Genomic DNA, 17,355 nt, shown 5'->3' on the forward strand with positions numbered 1-17,355 from the left:
ATGCAACGTTGGCAGAAATGGCTTAACAGGTCAGTGGTTCTCAAACTTTTTAGCACCAGGACCCACAATTTAGAATGATAATCTGTCGGGACCCACCGGAAGTGATGTCATTAACATGGAAGTGATGTCATGGCTGGAAGTAACGTCATGAAGCAGGAAAATTTTTTAACAATCCTAGGCTTCAATCCTATCCACACTTACCCATTAGTAAGCCCCATTGATTATCATTGTTAAAAGCATATACATTGTAGCCTGTTAAAAGTACAAATCTCCCCAAATGCAGTCACATACCATGTTGGCATCAAGTCAATACAATAAAAATATTGTATTTTTTCGCAATCCTGGTGGGTCCTGACTCACAGTTTGAGAAACAGTGGCTGAACTAGTAGCATGTAATAGTTACTCTGTGAATAGAAGACTTGGACCTATGTATTTCTAAGGTATAACTAGAAAAATGAAGCTTAGTTTAATAAGAATTTAAAGTTTTCACCATAATTTGTTGGAAGTAGTGTTACTGTTCCCCAGTAACACGATCTTGGGATTACTGCAGCACCAAAGTAGCATCCAAAGAAGCCATACTGTAGTAGTCCTGATGTTGTTTGGGTTGTGTGCCCACAGTTGGAGCATCATCTATCTAAAATACTGGATGCAGATGAACTTTTTCTATAGGCTGTTCAGGTCCATCAGTATAGGTCTGTCTTTGCTAAAAGTATTCATGTAGAGAAAGAAAACAATATTTGATTGTGAATTGGTAGGCATAAAATAACAAAGGCCAAAGAGAAAATATATTACATTATTGAATTCAGCAGGTTATATAAGTTCTGAAGATGACAGTCATTTGAGTAGCTTTGAGCTTTTTATGTAGTCATTGTAGTGAAAGTTAATTGTAAACAATTTTCTGTTAACAGGGGAAGCCAAAACTTGTATGGAAGTCCACCTGCACATACATATTTGAATGGGGCACTCCAGTTGTATGCCCTGATAAAGTGGATATTTCGGGCTGCTCTGTGACGGATGAGCAGTTGCACTATACTTTCAACCTCTCCAGCCTCTCCAGCAGGCCTTTCAAGGTGAGATATTGCGTGTATTGGCTGCTGCACCCAGTAAGGAATGGCATATTTTAAATTAGCTTTTTTTATATTGAGAACCCTTTGGGGAAAGGAAACGATTTATTTTACTACGTAAACCACCTTGTGAACTACTCTTGTTGAAAAGCAGGTATATAAGTATTTTTAGTAAGAATATGGAGTTTTCTCAATTCAGTAATGGTGTCGTGTTGGTTTTTTCACAAGGTCATTTCTGAACGCAGGACGTACCATGTTGGGGTGTGTTCTGGTGCAACTGAGGTGCCCCAAGGAAAATGCAAAGATGCTGCAGTATGCCTGGTCTCTGGCAACAATGCCGCCTCATTTGGCAATGTAAAGGAGATGAAAATGGACTATCAGCATCAATATGAAGCTCTCTTGGTGCAGTATAAGGGAGGTGATGGATGCCCTCCAGGTAAGATTTTTCTACAGTTGTTCCCATCAAACCTCAAGCTACTTTCTATTACCTTTAGAAAGACTCTAAAGCCAAACCATAGCTAAGCGTAGAGTTGAGCAGCAACTAAAGCCCAAACTGTTTAATGTTTCTTCCTTAGTTTTTTATCCTCACAATGGCCATTTGAAGAGGCAATTCCCCATTTTAAAGAACACATTTGTTAGAGTTAACACCTCCAAGGCGAATCAAACTGAAGTAGCCCTTGGAACTTTCCCAGGCGAAATGAGGTTGAACCTCATGCGAGGTTGATCATGTGATCCTCCAGGGCTGTTTCAGGCATGGTTTTTGGCTCTTACATCTTCCCAACGTTCAATATCTGGTGAATGTTTTATGAATAGGACTTAAGAGGGAGGCAAGATGCATGTTGCAGACTTACACCTTGCCATTCAGGCATTATAAAAGGGTGGAGGTGTGTGGTGCTTTGTATGATGTGAGCAGGGAAAAATAAAATCTGAAGATGTGCTAAATGCAAAGCATTCTTGTGATGAATAGCTTGCCCAAGAAAGACTTGTGTGTATTGAGTTAACCATTTATATTTCAAAAATGCAATCCACAATAGCCCTTTTCGGACAGGCTAACTTTGGCGTGAAACCATGCATGGGGGGGGGGCGGGGAGCAAGAGTGTGCCAGAAAACTCATGCTAGCACATTCCTGAAGCTGCTCATTAGAAGTGAAAGTGGAGCGATTGCACTCCACTTCCGCTAAATCAGAAGTGGAGCGTGATCGCTCCACTTTCACTTTTCACGATCTGGGGAGCCCTGCAGACACTCACTCAGGGCTCCCCGCACCCGCGACAGGCTGCTGCAGGGAGTGGTGAGTGCATCCCAGTTCCTGCAGCCCTCCTGAGCGGTGTGGTCCCAGGGATCACATCACTGCCTCCCCCTTAAAGAGGCCAGGGCCTTCAGGCTGGGGCGTAACAATGCCCCAGTCTGAAAACCACTGGACTAGATGGTTATGCGACAAAGATAGAGGGGCTTCTTGCAAGCAGTGCAGCAGAGCAGTAAGCGCTGCTCACAGTGGGGAGGGATTCAGCATCCTGCTGGATCTGGCCTGTGATCTGTAGTTTGGTGGGCACTGGTCTGGGGCAACAACTGCTGTACCTTGGGAGAGATTCTCTCTGGTCCAGGAAGCTGGGCATCCCACCATCATGTAGATTTCAAATGTGTGGAAGTTTGACAGGGCTAGTATGTTGAAGTCTTCCTTCTTTTACAGTGACTGAAATGGATGAACTTTGTGTATTCCCTTTCCAATACAACGGTAAAAGTTATGACAAATGCATTAGAAACAATAAAGAGCAGCCATGGTGTGCCACAACTGAAAATGTGGATAGAGATGGAAAATGGGGATTCTGTGGAAATGGTAAGTAAGGACACCAAGAGTGCTGCAGCAGTACATGCAGGGAGTGAGAGAACAAGCATCCTCCCTACATAGTGACAGGACTAGTTAAACTCTAAGGGTGGAGTAACAAAATTAAGAAAAATCCAGCTTTATGTCCTGTATTGCAGCACTTAGCACATACTCTAGAAATGTGGCAACAGCCATGCTTACAAGTGCTTCCTCTTCCTTTGCCCTAATTCACATTGGACACCATAATTGAATGTTTGCATTTTTGCAACACTTGGGCATTACACAGTGCTCTCCCACCTGATCCAGTCTGCTATTCGAATGATTGTGACAAGCTATTTAATTCTGGGCCAGACTGGCATGCAATTTGAATGAAGATGCTAGCTTTTTATGAGCTGTCTAAAAAATCTCTATACAGCTTCATGTACCAGGGATGTCCTGCATTCTAAATTGTACATCTCTCCAGTGGGCTCATTGACTTGCATTAATTCTTACATAAATAAAAATGCTTGCATTCCTATGCAGATTCTCTGTATTCAGCTCTTGGCTTAACTTGGCCTTCTTATTGCAGAGTTGTAAGTGGCTGCTCCCCTGTGGAGTAAGAATTGCTTCCAAGTTTTGAAGGGACATTTTTAACAATGGTAATGGTTGATGCTTTGACTTTCTTGCCTGGTGCTCACTGTGGTATGGATTTAGGCATTTTTGCAAACAAGTCTGTGTTAGTCCAAACTGTTCTTTGCCCAGCTCACATATTGCTGTTAAAGCTTCAAGAGGGTTCTGCAGAACTTGGAATGATTACTTACCCTGCCTAACACGTTAGTCTTGCAGGAAATATCACCAAAGCAGTTTTATTTTGGTACGCATCTTTTGTTGGTTGGCGGCTCTGCTTGGGAATTCCTTTGCAACTTTCCCTAAATGCCACATGCTTCAGCCCAGCCACACGTTCTCCTACCAAAAATTCTGTGTTGTAATTGGGCTATAGTTGCCAAGCATGAATTTAGAGTCCTTTGTGGTAGTAAATACTTGCTTGTGTCTTACAGTAACTGGGCATCGTGAGTCTACTATTATTTTCAAGTGTGACGAAAGTGCTGGCGATGGGAGACCCCAGCTCTTGAGTGAGACGCGTGGCTGCGCTGTGACATTTGAGTGGAAAACGCAAGCTGTGTGTCCACCCAGGAAGATGGAATGCAAATTTATTCTGCAGCACAAAACCTATGATTTGAGGGTACTCTCATCCCTCACAGGATCGTGGACCTTTGTCGACAAGGGCAGCTCGTGAGTCTTTTATCATTCAAACAGAAACATCACCAATTTTAACTGGAGGACACACGACCACCTTGAGCAACTGGTTGTGCTAATTGGCTGATGTGCAGATGAATATTGTGCAAAGTTCAGCAAAGTGTGCCAATGCCACACTGAAATTGTTGGGGCCAAGCAGTACTTGGTATTAGTTTTGCTTTTAACGTGCCAACTCTCCCAGTTCAATGTACTTGGTCGCAGTAAAATGAGAACATCTGCCACAAGGTGATCACAGGGGGGCGAGATCATCTTGGGGGGCAGGGGAAGAGTACATAGTGACTAATGCCATTCAGGTTGCCACTTGGTAGGGGCCCATGTCGTTAAAATAGGATTCAAGAAGTTGCCAAGCTACAAGAGATTTTGAGATCGGTGAAGTGTTATATATGAAAGGGTGAGCCTTCCCCGGGCATTGGAAAGTCACTGGGTGTTCTTTTGGATGCTTTAGCAAAGATAGATGGGATGGGAATTGGGAAAGACTTCCTCTATAGGTGCTTTATATCATAGGTAGTCAGCCTGCAGTATGACCACCACAAGTGATGCAGGTTGTGTCAGCTCTTACGAGAGTATCTGAACTGGAGCAGGGGACCCATGGCCTGCTGTAGTATGGTCAGGCCTACATACTTGTCTGCTCTTGGGCTCAATAAATTGGAAGCAAAGCCACATCCAGACCGGTGGGGGGGGGTGGTAGTTAGAAGGGCTGCATTCGTATAGTAGCTTGCACTACAGTGGCATGGTCACTTTGAACTTGCATTGAATTTAATAACATTTTTGCCCCAAAGTGGCCACCACTGCATTAGATACAGGATTTCTCCCTTTTCAAATAGCAGTTGGTCTTTCATGTCCTTTGGGAAGTATCATGTGTGAAAGGTAGCAATGCAGGTTCTTGGAATCTTGTTTCAAAACACATGTATTTAAGATACTACCATGTTGAGTTCATAGGAAAAAAAAATTACCATCTTGATGGCAATAAGCAAAGGCTAGGGTGTGGTGCAGTACTATAAGAGCACAGAATCTGGTTATTGGGCACAAAATGCAGCTTCTCGAACACCTCTGCTTTCATTTTTGGAAATGCAATTTTCATGTGGCTTTAGTGCATCACAGTGCTGATTCTTCTCCTTCTCTAACTTCTAGCTACTACATGAATCTCTGTCAGAGAGTCCATGCAGGGCCCTCAGGCTGCCCTGACCGGGCAAGTGTTTGCCGGAAACAACCAAATGGGGCTGTTCAGGTTCTCGGACTGGTGCACACACAAACTCTAAACTTAACAGGTATGATATACGTTTTGGAGCCTTTTCCATTGGGGGAGGAGTTGGAGTGCAGTGAATGATTTCCAGGGGTCAACTGAAACTTCTCAGGAGACCTTGCCACTAGAAAGGTATTGCACATTTTAGTAAATATGCTTTTAAACCCATTTTTAGAATCCCAGTTATTTAGGATTTCTAAATAGGACTGCTCATAGGACTACTTAGAAGTTGGGTTTTTAATTGAAAACTAAGTCTAATTGAAAATATTCAGTTTTGCAACTTGGCATCCAATGATGCAATCCAGTTTCACTTTATTACTAGATGTTCCACTGCAAGGATACAACAGGATAAAGATTCTCTTACCCCCCCCCTTCCCAAGTATAAGGGCTATTGCAGGAGTTCTCTTAATGTTTGAAAACCCAGCTGTTCCCCCAAATGTCAAGTATTGGTTGGAATAACTGGCTTTTACCCTAATGTGTAGTGCAGTTGCATATATTGGTGAAGCAGTAACTTGTATTGTCTTCTTAAAGTCACAGACATGTGTGGAAGACGACAAAAGTTGTACACTTGCTGTCATTTGGCCTTCACTGTAAAGCAGGGACCTCCAAACCATGACCTGCAGTGCACTGAAAAAATAATCTCTGGTGTGGCAGTGGCAAACCCTTACCAGTCCACCCTGCTGCCTCCCGCCCTCGTGCCCAATCTGTGCAGCACTTCATGCCGGGCAGCTGATTCTGCTGCCAATCAGCCCAGGAGGCTCTGTGCCCCAATTTTCTGGGGGAAGCAGCTGCCCAGTGCCAGTTTATGCACAGATGTAAATTTGAAGGCATGCACATTGGGGCAAAGAATCATCATTGGCATCCTTCAGTCTCGGAAGACTATGGTATCATGCTCTGAAAAGTGGTTCTGGAACAGCGTCTAGTGAGGCTGAAAAGGCCAATTAGGGAGTGACAATCCCTTCCACACTGGGAGCAAATGTAGTCTGTCCCTGGCAAAGAATCAGAGCTTTCCATATAGGCTAATGGGTTCTGAACTGTCTGTGACAGATCAGGAAAATGATCTTGGGGTGCTGGTGGACAGCTCGATGAAGGTGTCAACCCGATTTGCAGCAATGGTGAAGAAGGTTAATTCTATGCTTGGGATCATTAGGAAAGGTATTGAGATTACAATGTAGGCAACCTTCAGTCTTGAAAGACTGAGATTAAGATGGCTAATATTATAATGCCGTTGTACAAATTGTAATGCCACACCTGGAGTATTGCGTCCAGTTCTGGTTACCACATCTCAAAAAGGATTTAGTGGAAATGGAAAAGGTGCAGAAGAAAGCAACCAAAATGATTACTGGGCTGGGGCACCTCTCTTATGAAGAAAGGCTACAGTGTTTGGGGCTCTTCAGTCTAGAAAAGAGGTGCCTGAGGGGGGACATGATTGAGACATACAAAATTATGCAGGGGATGGAGTGGATAGATGGATGTTCTTGTTCCTCTCACATAGCACCAGAACCAGGCAACATCCACTAAAATTGAGTGTTGGGAGAGTTGGGACAGGCAAAAAAAATATTTCTTTACCCAGTGTGTGATTAGTCTGTGGAACTCCTTGCCACAGGATGTGATGATGGCATCTGGCCTGGATGTCTTTAAAAGAAAATTGGAAAAGTTCATCACGGATATGCGCCATGATAGGTATGTGCAAGCTCCTGATTTTAGAAGTAGTCTACCTCAGAATGTCAGATGGAGATGGGCACCAGGATGCAGGTTGTGTCTTGTGTGCTCCCTGAAGCACTTGGTGGGCCTCTGTGAGATACAGGAAGCTGGACCTTTGGCCTGATCCAGCCGGGCTGTTCTTATGTTCCCATGTTCTTTGCACCAGATGTAAGACAAGAGGTGGCAGTTGAAACTGTAAGACTTCACCGCTGCTGCACGCAAGATCTCCTTGGCGCACTAGATCAGGCCATAGTTTGGAGGCCCTGCTGTAAAGGGCCAACTGCTGATAACATCATTGTTCATTTCTCAATATTTCATAATCTGAATTGATGATGATGGTAGTTGTGTCTATTACGACAATGAAAGTTTTTTGTTAATCATGGAAAACTAAACACATGAAGATGAATGGATATTTGAGCATGTCTATATGACTCTAAGGTAAATCAGGAGCTTTTCACATGCAGAACCAATAGGTTTAGCCCAAGGAAGTTCTTCTCCTGTGAGAGGAAGAAGGGTGGATGCTGATGCCAGAACTAGTGACGCTTGATATGACTTTAACTTTGGGGTATCTTCTGTTTCAAAGAGTTGCTTGCTAGCTTCCAGACACTTTCAGAGAGATGGGTTGCAGGCCTTTTTTTACCATTAATGTGCTTGCTTGTTTCAGATGATAAAATCCTTGTCAGTTACTCAAATGGCCATGAATGTCCACAGAGAAACAAAAAAGCAACGACTGTGATAGAACTGAAATGTGGAAAAACAGTTGGCTTGCCAAAGTTCAATAGGTAGGTATAAACTGCACTGACCGGCTTTCACAGCGTACTTGAAACCCCCTTTTATGTTATTGGATAAACAGGAACATGGCTTAGTTGATGGGTGTGTTTTCAGTGACATGTCACAGGGACCAAGGTCTACTTGACGGTGTAGCTGGATGGTGTCTATGGCCAAGATATTTCTAGTTTAGCAATGGCTTAAGCAGAGAGACCCACCCAAAAACAGGGCAACGGTTTTGGCTTCACTCTTGCTTCCTCTCTGTCAGTTTTATCTAACTAGAAGTCAGATTTTTCAAGAAAGGGGTGGGCATGTCCAATCTGCGATTGCTGACGAGGAAGAATATGATCATGAATTGCTCACTGTGGACCCAGTTTATGGGCCAGTGTCAAAGGAGGATAAATCCAGGATTTCTAGGTTCAGATATGTGTAGAAAATCTGTTAATAGGAGCACTATAATGTATAATGTTGGTGAAATGCTCCCTGGTGCATTGTACCATTACAGTCACAGAAAGGGAGTAAAGATGGTAAACAATATGTTGAAACTGTTGCTGCTTTGTCTTGTGGTTTACACTGTGCAAGAATGTGTGCTCATTGCTGATAAGCTTTTTGCTAATGCCTGTGTTTCCTCTTTAGGATTGATGAAGAAAATTGTATCTATTATATCACATGGGAAACTCGGGCTGCTTGTGCAGTGAAACCCCAAGAAGTAGAAATAAAGAATGGCACAGTTATAAATCCAACAACTGGGAAGAACTTCAGTCTGGGTGATATTTATTACAAGTAAGTAGAAGAAGAATGGAATTGGTCAAAAGAGGGCTGCCAAAATCCAACTGCTCGGATGCCACTGGTGCTTTTTAAAAAATGGGGTGGAGCAACTGATCAAGCAATAGGATGAACTGAAAGAACATGTTCAGTACAGGAGTAGTGTACACATGTACACAACATGTGGCATATTTTACGATGGACAGGACTTCTGCCCAATTAAAAGCAATAGTTAATCCCAATCCCATGTAAAATAATGACTCTTTGAGAAGTGGTTTCTCTCTTTAACAAAAACACTCTCATGCCCCCCCTTGGCAGGTGGGCTGGCTATGGCCTATGGTTTTGGGGAAGACCAGGTGAGAAGATGGCAAATCCACAAAGCAATGGGTCTGTTTGGGGCTTTCAACTATGATGCTGGTGTCAAAAGGATTTTGAGCAAGCATCTGAGGGCAACAGTTAGTACAGCAGGATGTCTTGGGCATGCAGAAGTGTTGTAGCCGTGTATATGATGAATGATAGAGATTAGTAAGTTTGGCAAACAGTAGTGAAGACAAATAAGTATCATTAATTATCAACAGAAAATGGCGTAATACACTAGGAAATATACAATATTTTGAAAGATCATAGGTTAGTTGGAAAGGGACTCTGGTGGTCCATTTCTTAGAGAACTGGAGCTGAATTTTTATTTGGAAGAACAAGGTCCATTTTGAATAGATATAATTTATAATGAGCTAAGAAGGAATTGGTGCTTGCAGTGACTGGTTGTTTACCCTGAAGCTTCTCTTCCTCGTGTTAACTATAGTTTGTTTATTAAAAAAATAAAAATCTGCTGTATTTCAGATTATATAATGCCTCGGGTGACTTCAGAACTAATGGCGACACCTACATTTATGAAATTCAACTCTCTGCAATCACAGATTCAAAGCATCCAGAATGTTCAGGGGCCAGCATATGCCAGGTTAAAACATCGGGTACTCATTTTAGAAAAATTGGGACTTCAAACAATGCAAAATATTTTATTCGTGGTAAGTATCTAGTAGTGGCTAATGTTCATAAGTCTTGCACTAGTGATGATCCAGGATAGTGGTTTTCCTTTTCGTTGTTTTGCGTATCTTCACATTCATTCTCTTGGCTTCCAAAGAGCCTGAAATGTTGGCAACCTTTAGTCTCAAAAGACTATGGTATCGCGCTCTGAAAGGTGGTTCTGGAACAGCGTCTAGTGTGGCTGAAAAGGCCAATTCGGGAGTGAGCTTATAGCGGTCACATGTCAAAGTGGGGTACTTCACTCCAAGTTTTTACACGAGCATTTGGTAATTGGTGATCTGTGGAGTTTAAGAGCTGCTCTGAAGGATTCTATCTGCCCACTCCCCCACTCTGTCTTGGCTTCTCAGCAAAGGAGAAACAGTAACTGATGGATAAGAGAATTCTTGCCTTCTTTGTGTGTGTCCCTTTTCCCCTTGATTTACTGACATGTTTCTTACCGAAGAGGTAGATAACATCGTGCAAGAGAATTCTCCCTTCAGGGGATTTCTCAATCACTTCCTTGTGTGTATCACACCCGCACATGAATAAATGAACTCTCCCTTTTCTTGTTCCTTTGTTACTTCTCCCGATTGCCTTTCCAAGTCTGGAAACATCTGGGAAAGGCAAAAATAACTGACAGGCAGTAAGTAGAAGTGGTTTCCCATGTGTATTCATCATTCGTCAGTTTCTCAGCTTGAAATGCAAAAGGGAGATAGTTGCAGTAATGGCAGAGTGTGAGGGGGGAGGAGCTATCTTCGGTATTCCTTCCCCCTCTATCTTCCAGGATTGAGCAAAAGGAGATAGATGGACAAATAGTACAAAAGGAATTGATCTTTTGTACCTCTTTTACCATTCAACCCATCACTCATTGTGCAAAGAACACAGTGTGCAACCTTGTCATCTAACCCTTCCACAGAAGGTTGTGCCCATTTCTTCTCCACATTCAGAGTGCCCACTGGTAAAATTACTTTCCAAGCAGGAGTTAGTTTTTTTTCAACACCACTGACATGATTCATGTTCATATGATGAGCAATGCATGCATATACATTTAATATTTGAACAGTGTGCGATTGTCAATCACATAACAATATGCTCTCTTGAAAAGCACTTATTCCAAAGGGATTATTACTATTTTCAGCTGTATAGAGGGAATTGGATGACCTTTCATTTTGTATTAACCTCTAAACTGGGAGAGCTTTCTGGGTCCTTAATGTTCTTTTGAAATGGTTCGTCCTCTCATTACCTTACAGCAATGGCACTCAAAAGGTCTGCTCACTGGTTGGACGGATCTACGGGGACACTGGATCTGGCCCCCAGGTCGCGGTTTGCATGGTTCTGCCTTACAGGAATGGTTCTTCCTGTACAGACTATGTTCTAAGAGAAGAAGCTTATTCAAGTAGATGTTATCATGCATATATTGATAAACGATGCTTAAGATCTGGAAAGCATTCAGGAAACCAAAGTTGTATGCAACCAGTGTATCCGTTACCTAGAAGTCTGAAGGACTCCCTTAAAGTGTTTGGGACCAAACCCAATGGAATATTGTCCAAAAGCAGCTGTAGTGACTTGACTTTTTCTCTCACTTTACAAGTTTAAATATTAATAGTTGGATTGTGTGTGTTCACAGTTTCATGTGAAATGACCTCTCTATCTTCTCTCTTTTTGCAGATGATGACTTGGAAGTTGTGTTCTCCTCCTCCTCCCCATGTGGTAGAGACAATTCAAAGTTTGCATCTTCAACTGTTTTCTTCCACTGCAGCCCACAGGCCAAGGAAGGCACCCCTGAATTCCTTCACGAGTCATCAGACTGCCAGTATTTGTTCACCTGGTACACCTCAGCAGTCTGCCCACTGGTGTAAGTGAGCCCTTACCTCTGCACGTTGTCCTAATAGATTAGCAAGACTTGGCACTTTTTACAACATCCAATAGCAGAGGACTTGTTCATCACTTTGAATGTGTCCTTAGTATATCCTAAACAATATCTAACGACCACACTCATTGGCAACCTTAGCAGTTTTCCTTGGGGCATTCAGTGGCATCTGCCAAAGGGGTATTTGATGAAAATTTTCTTAACTGAATCTGAGGTCCCATTTTGCTGTCATTTCTGAGGATGGTTGTAATTGGCAGAAGGCAAAGTGGTTCCTAGGTTGTTTTTTTTTAAAACAATGTTCATGCATAACACTTTGACAGATTTCTTTCTAACCTGGCTGTCTGCAGGTTTAGGGCTTACCCTAGTGGAAAAATTGCAGACTTGGAGTACCCCTGAGGCACTGAATAAGCATCCGAGTGCCTTTTTGAAGACTGGTGCAACCTAGTGTGAACATAATCATTAACCTTTTCTAAAACGCCTCTTCTCCATGTGTTTGTTTCACAGCATGCAGCCTGGTCAAATCTATCAGAATCCTTTTGTATGTAATCAAAGCCTTTCATGTTTCACTACTGCTTAATTACTAATGTGCAACCTAATTCCTGTTTCCTTTGCACCCATAGAAGCTCTGAAACTACCAACGACCAAACATATGTGGAAGATAACTTTCATAAAGGCCTGTCGGGAACGAGCCAAGCAGTTGGTGCAGTGCTGAGTCTGCTGCTTGTGATTCTGACAGCATGTCTAGTGATCCTGTTACTTTATAAAAAGGAAAGGAGGTAAGACGGACAGATGGGTTTGCAAGATTTTAACTTTCATCAAGAACTTCATATTCTTGTCCCCTGTTTTCTAATGCATATCGGTCCATACTTTAGAGTACTTCTGGACTGAAGGGCTTGTGGGTGCTATACACACAGAATAGTTTACATCACTAACCTGGTTAGAACTGATGGCAGAACTGATGACTTCTAGTCAGACTTGACATGGCAATTATAGCACAGCTAGCAACAGGAGTCTCAGATGTCCTATTTACTGCCTTTTGTTGACACAACAGTTCTTGGGGAAGCTGTTGTCTAGATGCCCCCTTTGAATGCTAAATTATGCCTACCAGTATTTTCTGACTATTCCCACCTTTACACCTGTGCCCAAAGAGCTTCTTTCATCTGCTCTCTCCATTAACCTCCCTCTTCTAACTACCCTGCAAGACTTGCTTACTCTTGCACTTCCTACACTACTAGTCCTCCCCTCCCTCTTTCTGTTATAGCCTGTAACTTCAGAAGGGGAAATTGCATGGAGGACATGCTCTAGTTGCTCAGAGTATGGTGCTTACCTGAGCCAGAAGGTCTGCAAATTTCCTTTTCAAAGATTTACAGCGTAAATCCAATTGCACGTGCATTTACTTCTTGGTGTGGGTTGTAGAACCTATGGCAGGGCTGGGCTAGCAGTTACTAATGAAACTGAATTCATGGATATTGTAGTCAAATGTAATCAAAGTGTATCACTCTATTTTGTAGAGAGACTATGAAGCAAAAGATAGCCAACTGTTGTCGGAGAACATCAAATGTTTCCTATAAATATACAAAGGTAATTGTTCCAATCTGCATGTATGTAAATTGAAGGTCTTGCTATCTAAAGCTGTGAATGATAAGCCTAGCTGGAAAAGGCATCAATATTGGTGGCATTTGATTCCATGTAAACATACACGTCATGATATGTATGTTGATTTCCTTTATAGAAAACCCACATAGAATCTCTATGATCTAAAACTTGATTATTCATAATATTCCATTGTTGAAATTCACTGTTGTTCCAATCTGAGAAAAATCCCTTAATTTCCATATATTGCATATTTGAGTGACCTTTGCTAAAGTATCCAAAGCATCCTGCTATGTTTAAGGGACTTATCCTGAAAATTAACTTGCTTAAGCATGTTGATTATACTTATAGCAAAGAAAGTAGTTCAGCAAGAAGAGGGTAACTTTCTGATATGATGACCAAACCAGGACTGTCTGAAGCAATTCCATTGTGTTTACGGTAAAATGTTCTTAAGAGAAAATGGCTAATAAAAGTTGCTCTGGGGAAATTATTGTCAAGAAGAAGCAGGCTTGTTTCAAGGTGTATGTTTCTGTAGTGAATTCTGACAGCCATTGCCTTTACAGAGCAATTTACTCTTTGTTAAATTTAAATTGCTTCAGGAGTCCTTTGTACACTCATAAGACAAGTTATAAGAAGGGGAAAAGAAGAAAATGTGGGGCAGTCTCGGGGCATCCATTCAGTGGTTGTGGAAAGCTCTTAAAGTGTTGCTCACTAACTTGCATCCTCTTGAACATGGTAGATCAACACTGAAGAAGTGAATGAGAATGAAATGGAATGGCTCATGGAAGAAGTGGATGCACCAGATCAGAAGTTGGGAAATGAAGGGCAAAGAAATGGCCACATTCCCAGTAAAGCAGTGAAGGCAGAGACCCTCCCGTCCCTTCATGTGGATGAGATGGACAGTGAGGATGAAGTTCTAACTTTCCCTGAGGTGAAGATTCATTCAACCGGGGCTGTCCAGGCCAGGGGCTCAGACCCAAGTAGGCCTCCCTATAAGAAGGCTCATAACCTTCCAAGCAGTGATGCAACTGGCCTGCTGAATGGCAGCAAGAACAGCAAAGGCACCACCAATTTTGGCCATCGGAAACTTCAGAACTTAGCAAATACAACATTTCATGATGATAGCGATGAGGACTTGTTGAACGTTTAACTTTCTATTGTGCCTAATCAGGATTCAGTGTGTGTGTACATGTGCATATATATATATTAAGGTGGTACAAAGAAAACACTTCCAACCAAATATGAAGCCTTTAGCTGCTGATGTCTTTTGCAAGGGAATGCTTCAAAGGGAAGAGGAGAATGGAAAAAGGGCTAATCCTAGTTGTTCGTTGTAAGTGGTGTGTGATTACTGGATTTCCAGCATCCAGCGAACTGAATGATGGCAATTCTCCTCCTAAACCAGGATTTGCACTCCTCCTCCCTCTGTAGATTTGTGGTGGCTACAGAAGGCTTTCAAAGGGTATGATCAATTCTCCTCAGCTTCGAAAAAGAGACTTGCATTTTAACACTGTATTTATTGCTCTCGCGACTCAGGTTTGTGAAAATAGGCGTGTTCTTCCTGCAGGCGGGGTATTTGTTCTCCAGATTCACCCATCACACAAAATGGAGATTAGGGGTTCTCTGTTTGCTAGGTTTGCTTTGATGTACATTTTGGAGCTGGTCCGATATACTTGCCTGTACATTTGATTCCTGTATCCTAACTTAAAGCTTGTTTTGATTTGGAAAAAAAAGTGTTTTTACTGGACGGTACAGATCGTTATAGCTTTAGCCTAGAACAGTGGCTGTTCTTTGCATGTCAAATCTTTTTTGGTACCAATCACATGAAGTTGTTCATCAGTGTTTGCAAGACTGTTTAAAACACCCAGATTTTTCCCTTTAGCTCCAATTGGATCAAAGATAAGGTGGCCAATTTCCAGATGAGCTTCTGTCTGCCTTGCTGCTCTAAAAGCGACAGTCACTGGTACAGCTCCTCCCATCAAAACATTGCTATCATATTTTAGAATGTTGTCCTGTTTTAGGAGCCTGAGTTGTGGTGGGGGGGGGGGGTAGAAACCCTACGGGGAAAGTGATTTTTCTGAAAAGGTTCCTGATCCCACTGAGGAAGTATTTGTTTCAGGCCAAGCTGTAGAATTCCTAGAACATTGGCTTCACTGCCCTAGGAGGTGTGTTGTCCACTTTAAAGCCACAGGTCCACAGAAGCCTTAATTGCACAGATATATACAAATCCTTTTTTGATACTAGTTGTGTGGACAATGAGAGGCAAAAATCTTGAGTACTATTTCCTGGAAGGTTCAGTGATGTTGCATGCAGGATTAAACAGTATTGTTGGCAAGACTGAATTAAGATTTTTCTTGCAGTTGTTGGTACCTGCTCAGTGCCTAAGGGGGGGTCAGAGGCAATCAGAGCAGTTCAATAGACAATGTACTAGTACTTGTGTGCTGGCCAGACATTCTTCCTTGTTTGTATGTTTCCTGCTCATGTTGGTTTCCTTAGGGATGGTTTCCATTTGGGAATCAGATTTAATGTAACACAAGTGTTCAAACAATTTCAATAAAAGCTAAGTTATGCTCCCTAAGAATCTGTAAGTGATAAAAATAACTCTGTCATTTTAAAGCTCAGGGAGGGGACTCAATTGGACTCAAACTGATTTTTTTAAAAATTGGTGCACCTGATGTTGCAGAGTTTAAGCATCTGGCAACAATTTATGTGGAATCAAAATGAAATTGTCCAAATATTGTGTATTTTGGAGGAATTCCACTTATCCCGATTGCCCAATTACAAGGGTGTTCGGAGTTTGTTTAGCCTGGCCTGAAACACAAGAGTCTCCTCCGGGGGGGGGGGGGGAGTGGAGGTGGGCTGGAACTGAGTGGAGGCAGAGGCCTTTTAAGGGACAACACCCAGCCCTCCTCCTTAGCAATTGGGCGCTGTGTGGACACCCACCTGTAAGGCAGTCTGACTGGTTGGCGTTTGGGGCTGGGTAGGAATTTTTTGCTGCCTGCCACAATTGGCCAAGGGCAGGCAGTTTTTTCGCCTACCCCAGACTGTCTGGGGCAAGGGGTCTTCCCCCTTTTAAATGCCATTGGTCACTTTAGGTCAGCAGGTGGTGCGGGCTAGGAGAAGTGGACTTTGGCATTCACCTTCAGGTGGCATAGGCAGGACAGAACCCAACTGCAGTCCTCAGGGGCCCGGCGGCACAAGGATGTAGACGGGGCCCTGGCCAGGATCGCAGGGTCCGCCTCAGAGGCTCGGGGCGGCACAGCCCGTGGTCCGGCTGCCTTCCCCTTAAGGGACAGACCTGGATGAGCTATGCTGCCTGAGAATTGGGGCGTGGCTTAGAGTTGGGTGCATGCCAGCATGGGGGCAGATGTGTTCTGGTACTGCCCAGTGGTCCCACCACCGCACCACGGGGGGCTTTGCTCCTTCTGCGGCTGCAGGTCTCAGCCTCCCCATCGGTTGTAAATACTAATAAAGTGGCCCTTTCTCCCATGTCTGTTGTCTCGAGTGTTCATTGGACGGTGCGCAAACAAATTCAATCTGCATGGGTGAGGAACAATCCACTGTGTACCCTTGAAAAGGCTTGGTTCAGATATTGATTTGGCTGCATGCTCTGGAGAAGCATGGCTGCATGCCCTCTAAGCATGGGAAATTATATCAAAAAGGTGAATCTAACTGATCAAGCAGACTTAATTTCAACAGCAGTAGAGCTGTACTTGCAAGGGCTTCTGAACCTCCAGTGGGCATGTGGAAGTTCCCTGTACTAGTGATCTAATGCACCTTTTCAATATTCCATTAATATGATGGGCAAGTAGCTATTTGATCTGTTTCACTTCTCCAGGGAGAATTGGCCAGTATACTCCACTTCCGCCAATTTCAATCCTGCCTACTTTAATTCTAGTAGTAAACAAAATGCTCTACTAACATGAGCTAGGATATATTGCCCTAAAACATATATGTTGTCCATCATTAAGTTGGAGGTTGTTAAGCTACGCATGCCTGTATTTATAATTTTAAAAAATGCTCAGAGAGCACCTCTTTCAGTATGCTGCTATGCTATGTGAATATGCTAAAATGTAACCATGACAGCAGAGGATTCTTCAGAAGTACACCCCCCACACACACACCTTTTACACACTTCCATAATGGCCTTGATTAGGGTACCTTTTGCGGGCTGAACAGAGTATCTCATTAAAAGGAAACTTATCCACTC

The 17,355-nt window shown here is 42.9% G+C and overlaps 1 protein-coding gene across 2 annotated transcripts in view; it reads left to right on the forward strand.

The window, feature by feature from the left end:
• The window catches only part of IGF2R (insulin like growth factor 2 receptor), an 85,014-nt gene extending 68,380 nt beyond the window's left edge, over window positions 1-16,634 (forward strand). The window contains exons 37-48 of one of the 2 annotated variants that reach the window (XM_066616194.1): window positions 909-1,070; window positions 1,293-1,500; window positions 2,752-2,898; window positions 3,924-4,158; window positions 5,314-5,450; window positions 7,794-7,911; window positions 8,534-8,680; window positions 9,503-9,687; window positions 11,354-11,540; window positions 12,176-12,331; window positions 13,067-13,136; window positions 13,888-16,634. In XM_066616194.1, the coding sequence (XP_066472291.1) occupies window positions 909-1,070; window positions 1,293-1,500; window positions 2,752-2,898; window positions 3,924-4,158; window positions 5,314-5,450; window positions 7,794-7,911; window positions 8,534-8,680; window positions 9,503-9,687; window positions 11,354-11,540; window positions 12,176-12,331; window positions 13,067-13,136; window positions 13,888-14,298 (2,163 nt within the window). In that variant the 3' untranslated portion in view covers window positions 14,299-16,634. Of the gene's footprint in view, window positions 1-908; window positions 1,071-1,292; window positions 1,501-2,751; window positions 2,899-3,454; window positions 3,598-3,923; window positions 4,159-5,313; window positions 5,451-7,793; window positions 7,912-8,533; window positions 8,681-9,502; window positions 9,688-11,353; window positions 11,541-12,175; window positions 12,332-13,066; window positions 13,137-13,887 lie in introns of those variants that run through there. The other variant, XM_066616202.1, reaches the window with a different exon arrangement.
• The last annotated feature ends 721 nt before the right edge of the window (window positions 16,635-17,355 follow it).

The sequence above is a fragment of the Tiliqua scincoides genome, chromosome 1 (assembly GCF_035046505.1).
Source record: "Tiliqua scincoides isolate rTilSci1 chromosome 1, rTilSci1.hap2, whole genome shotgun sequence".
Taxonomy (NCBI): domain Eukaryota; kingdom Metazoa; phylum Chordata; class Lepidosauria; order Squamata; family Scincidae; genus Tiliqua; species Tiliqua scincoides.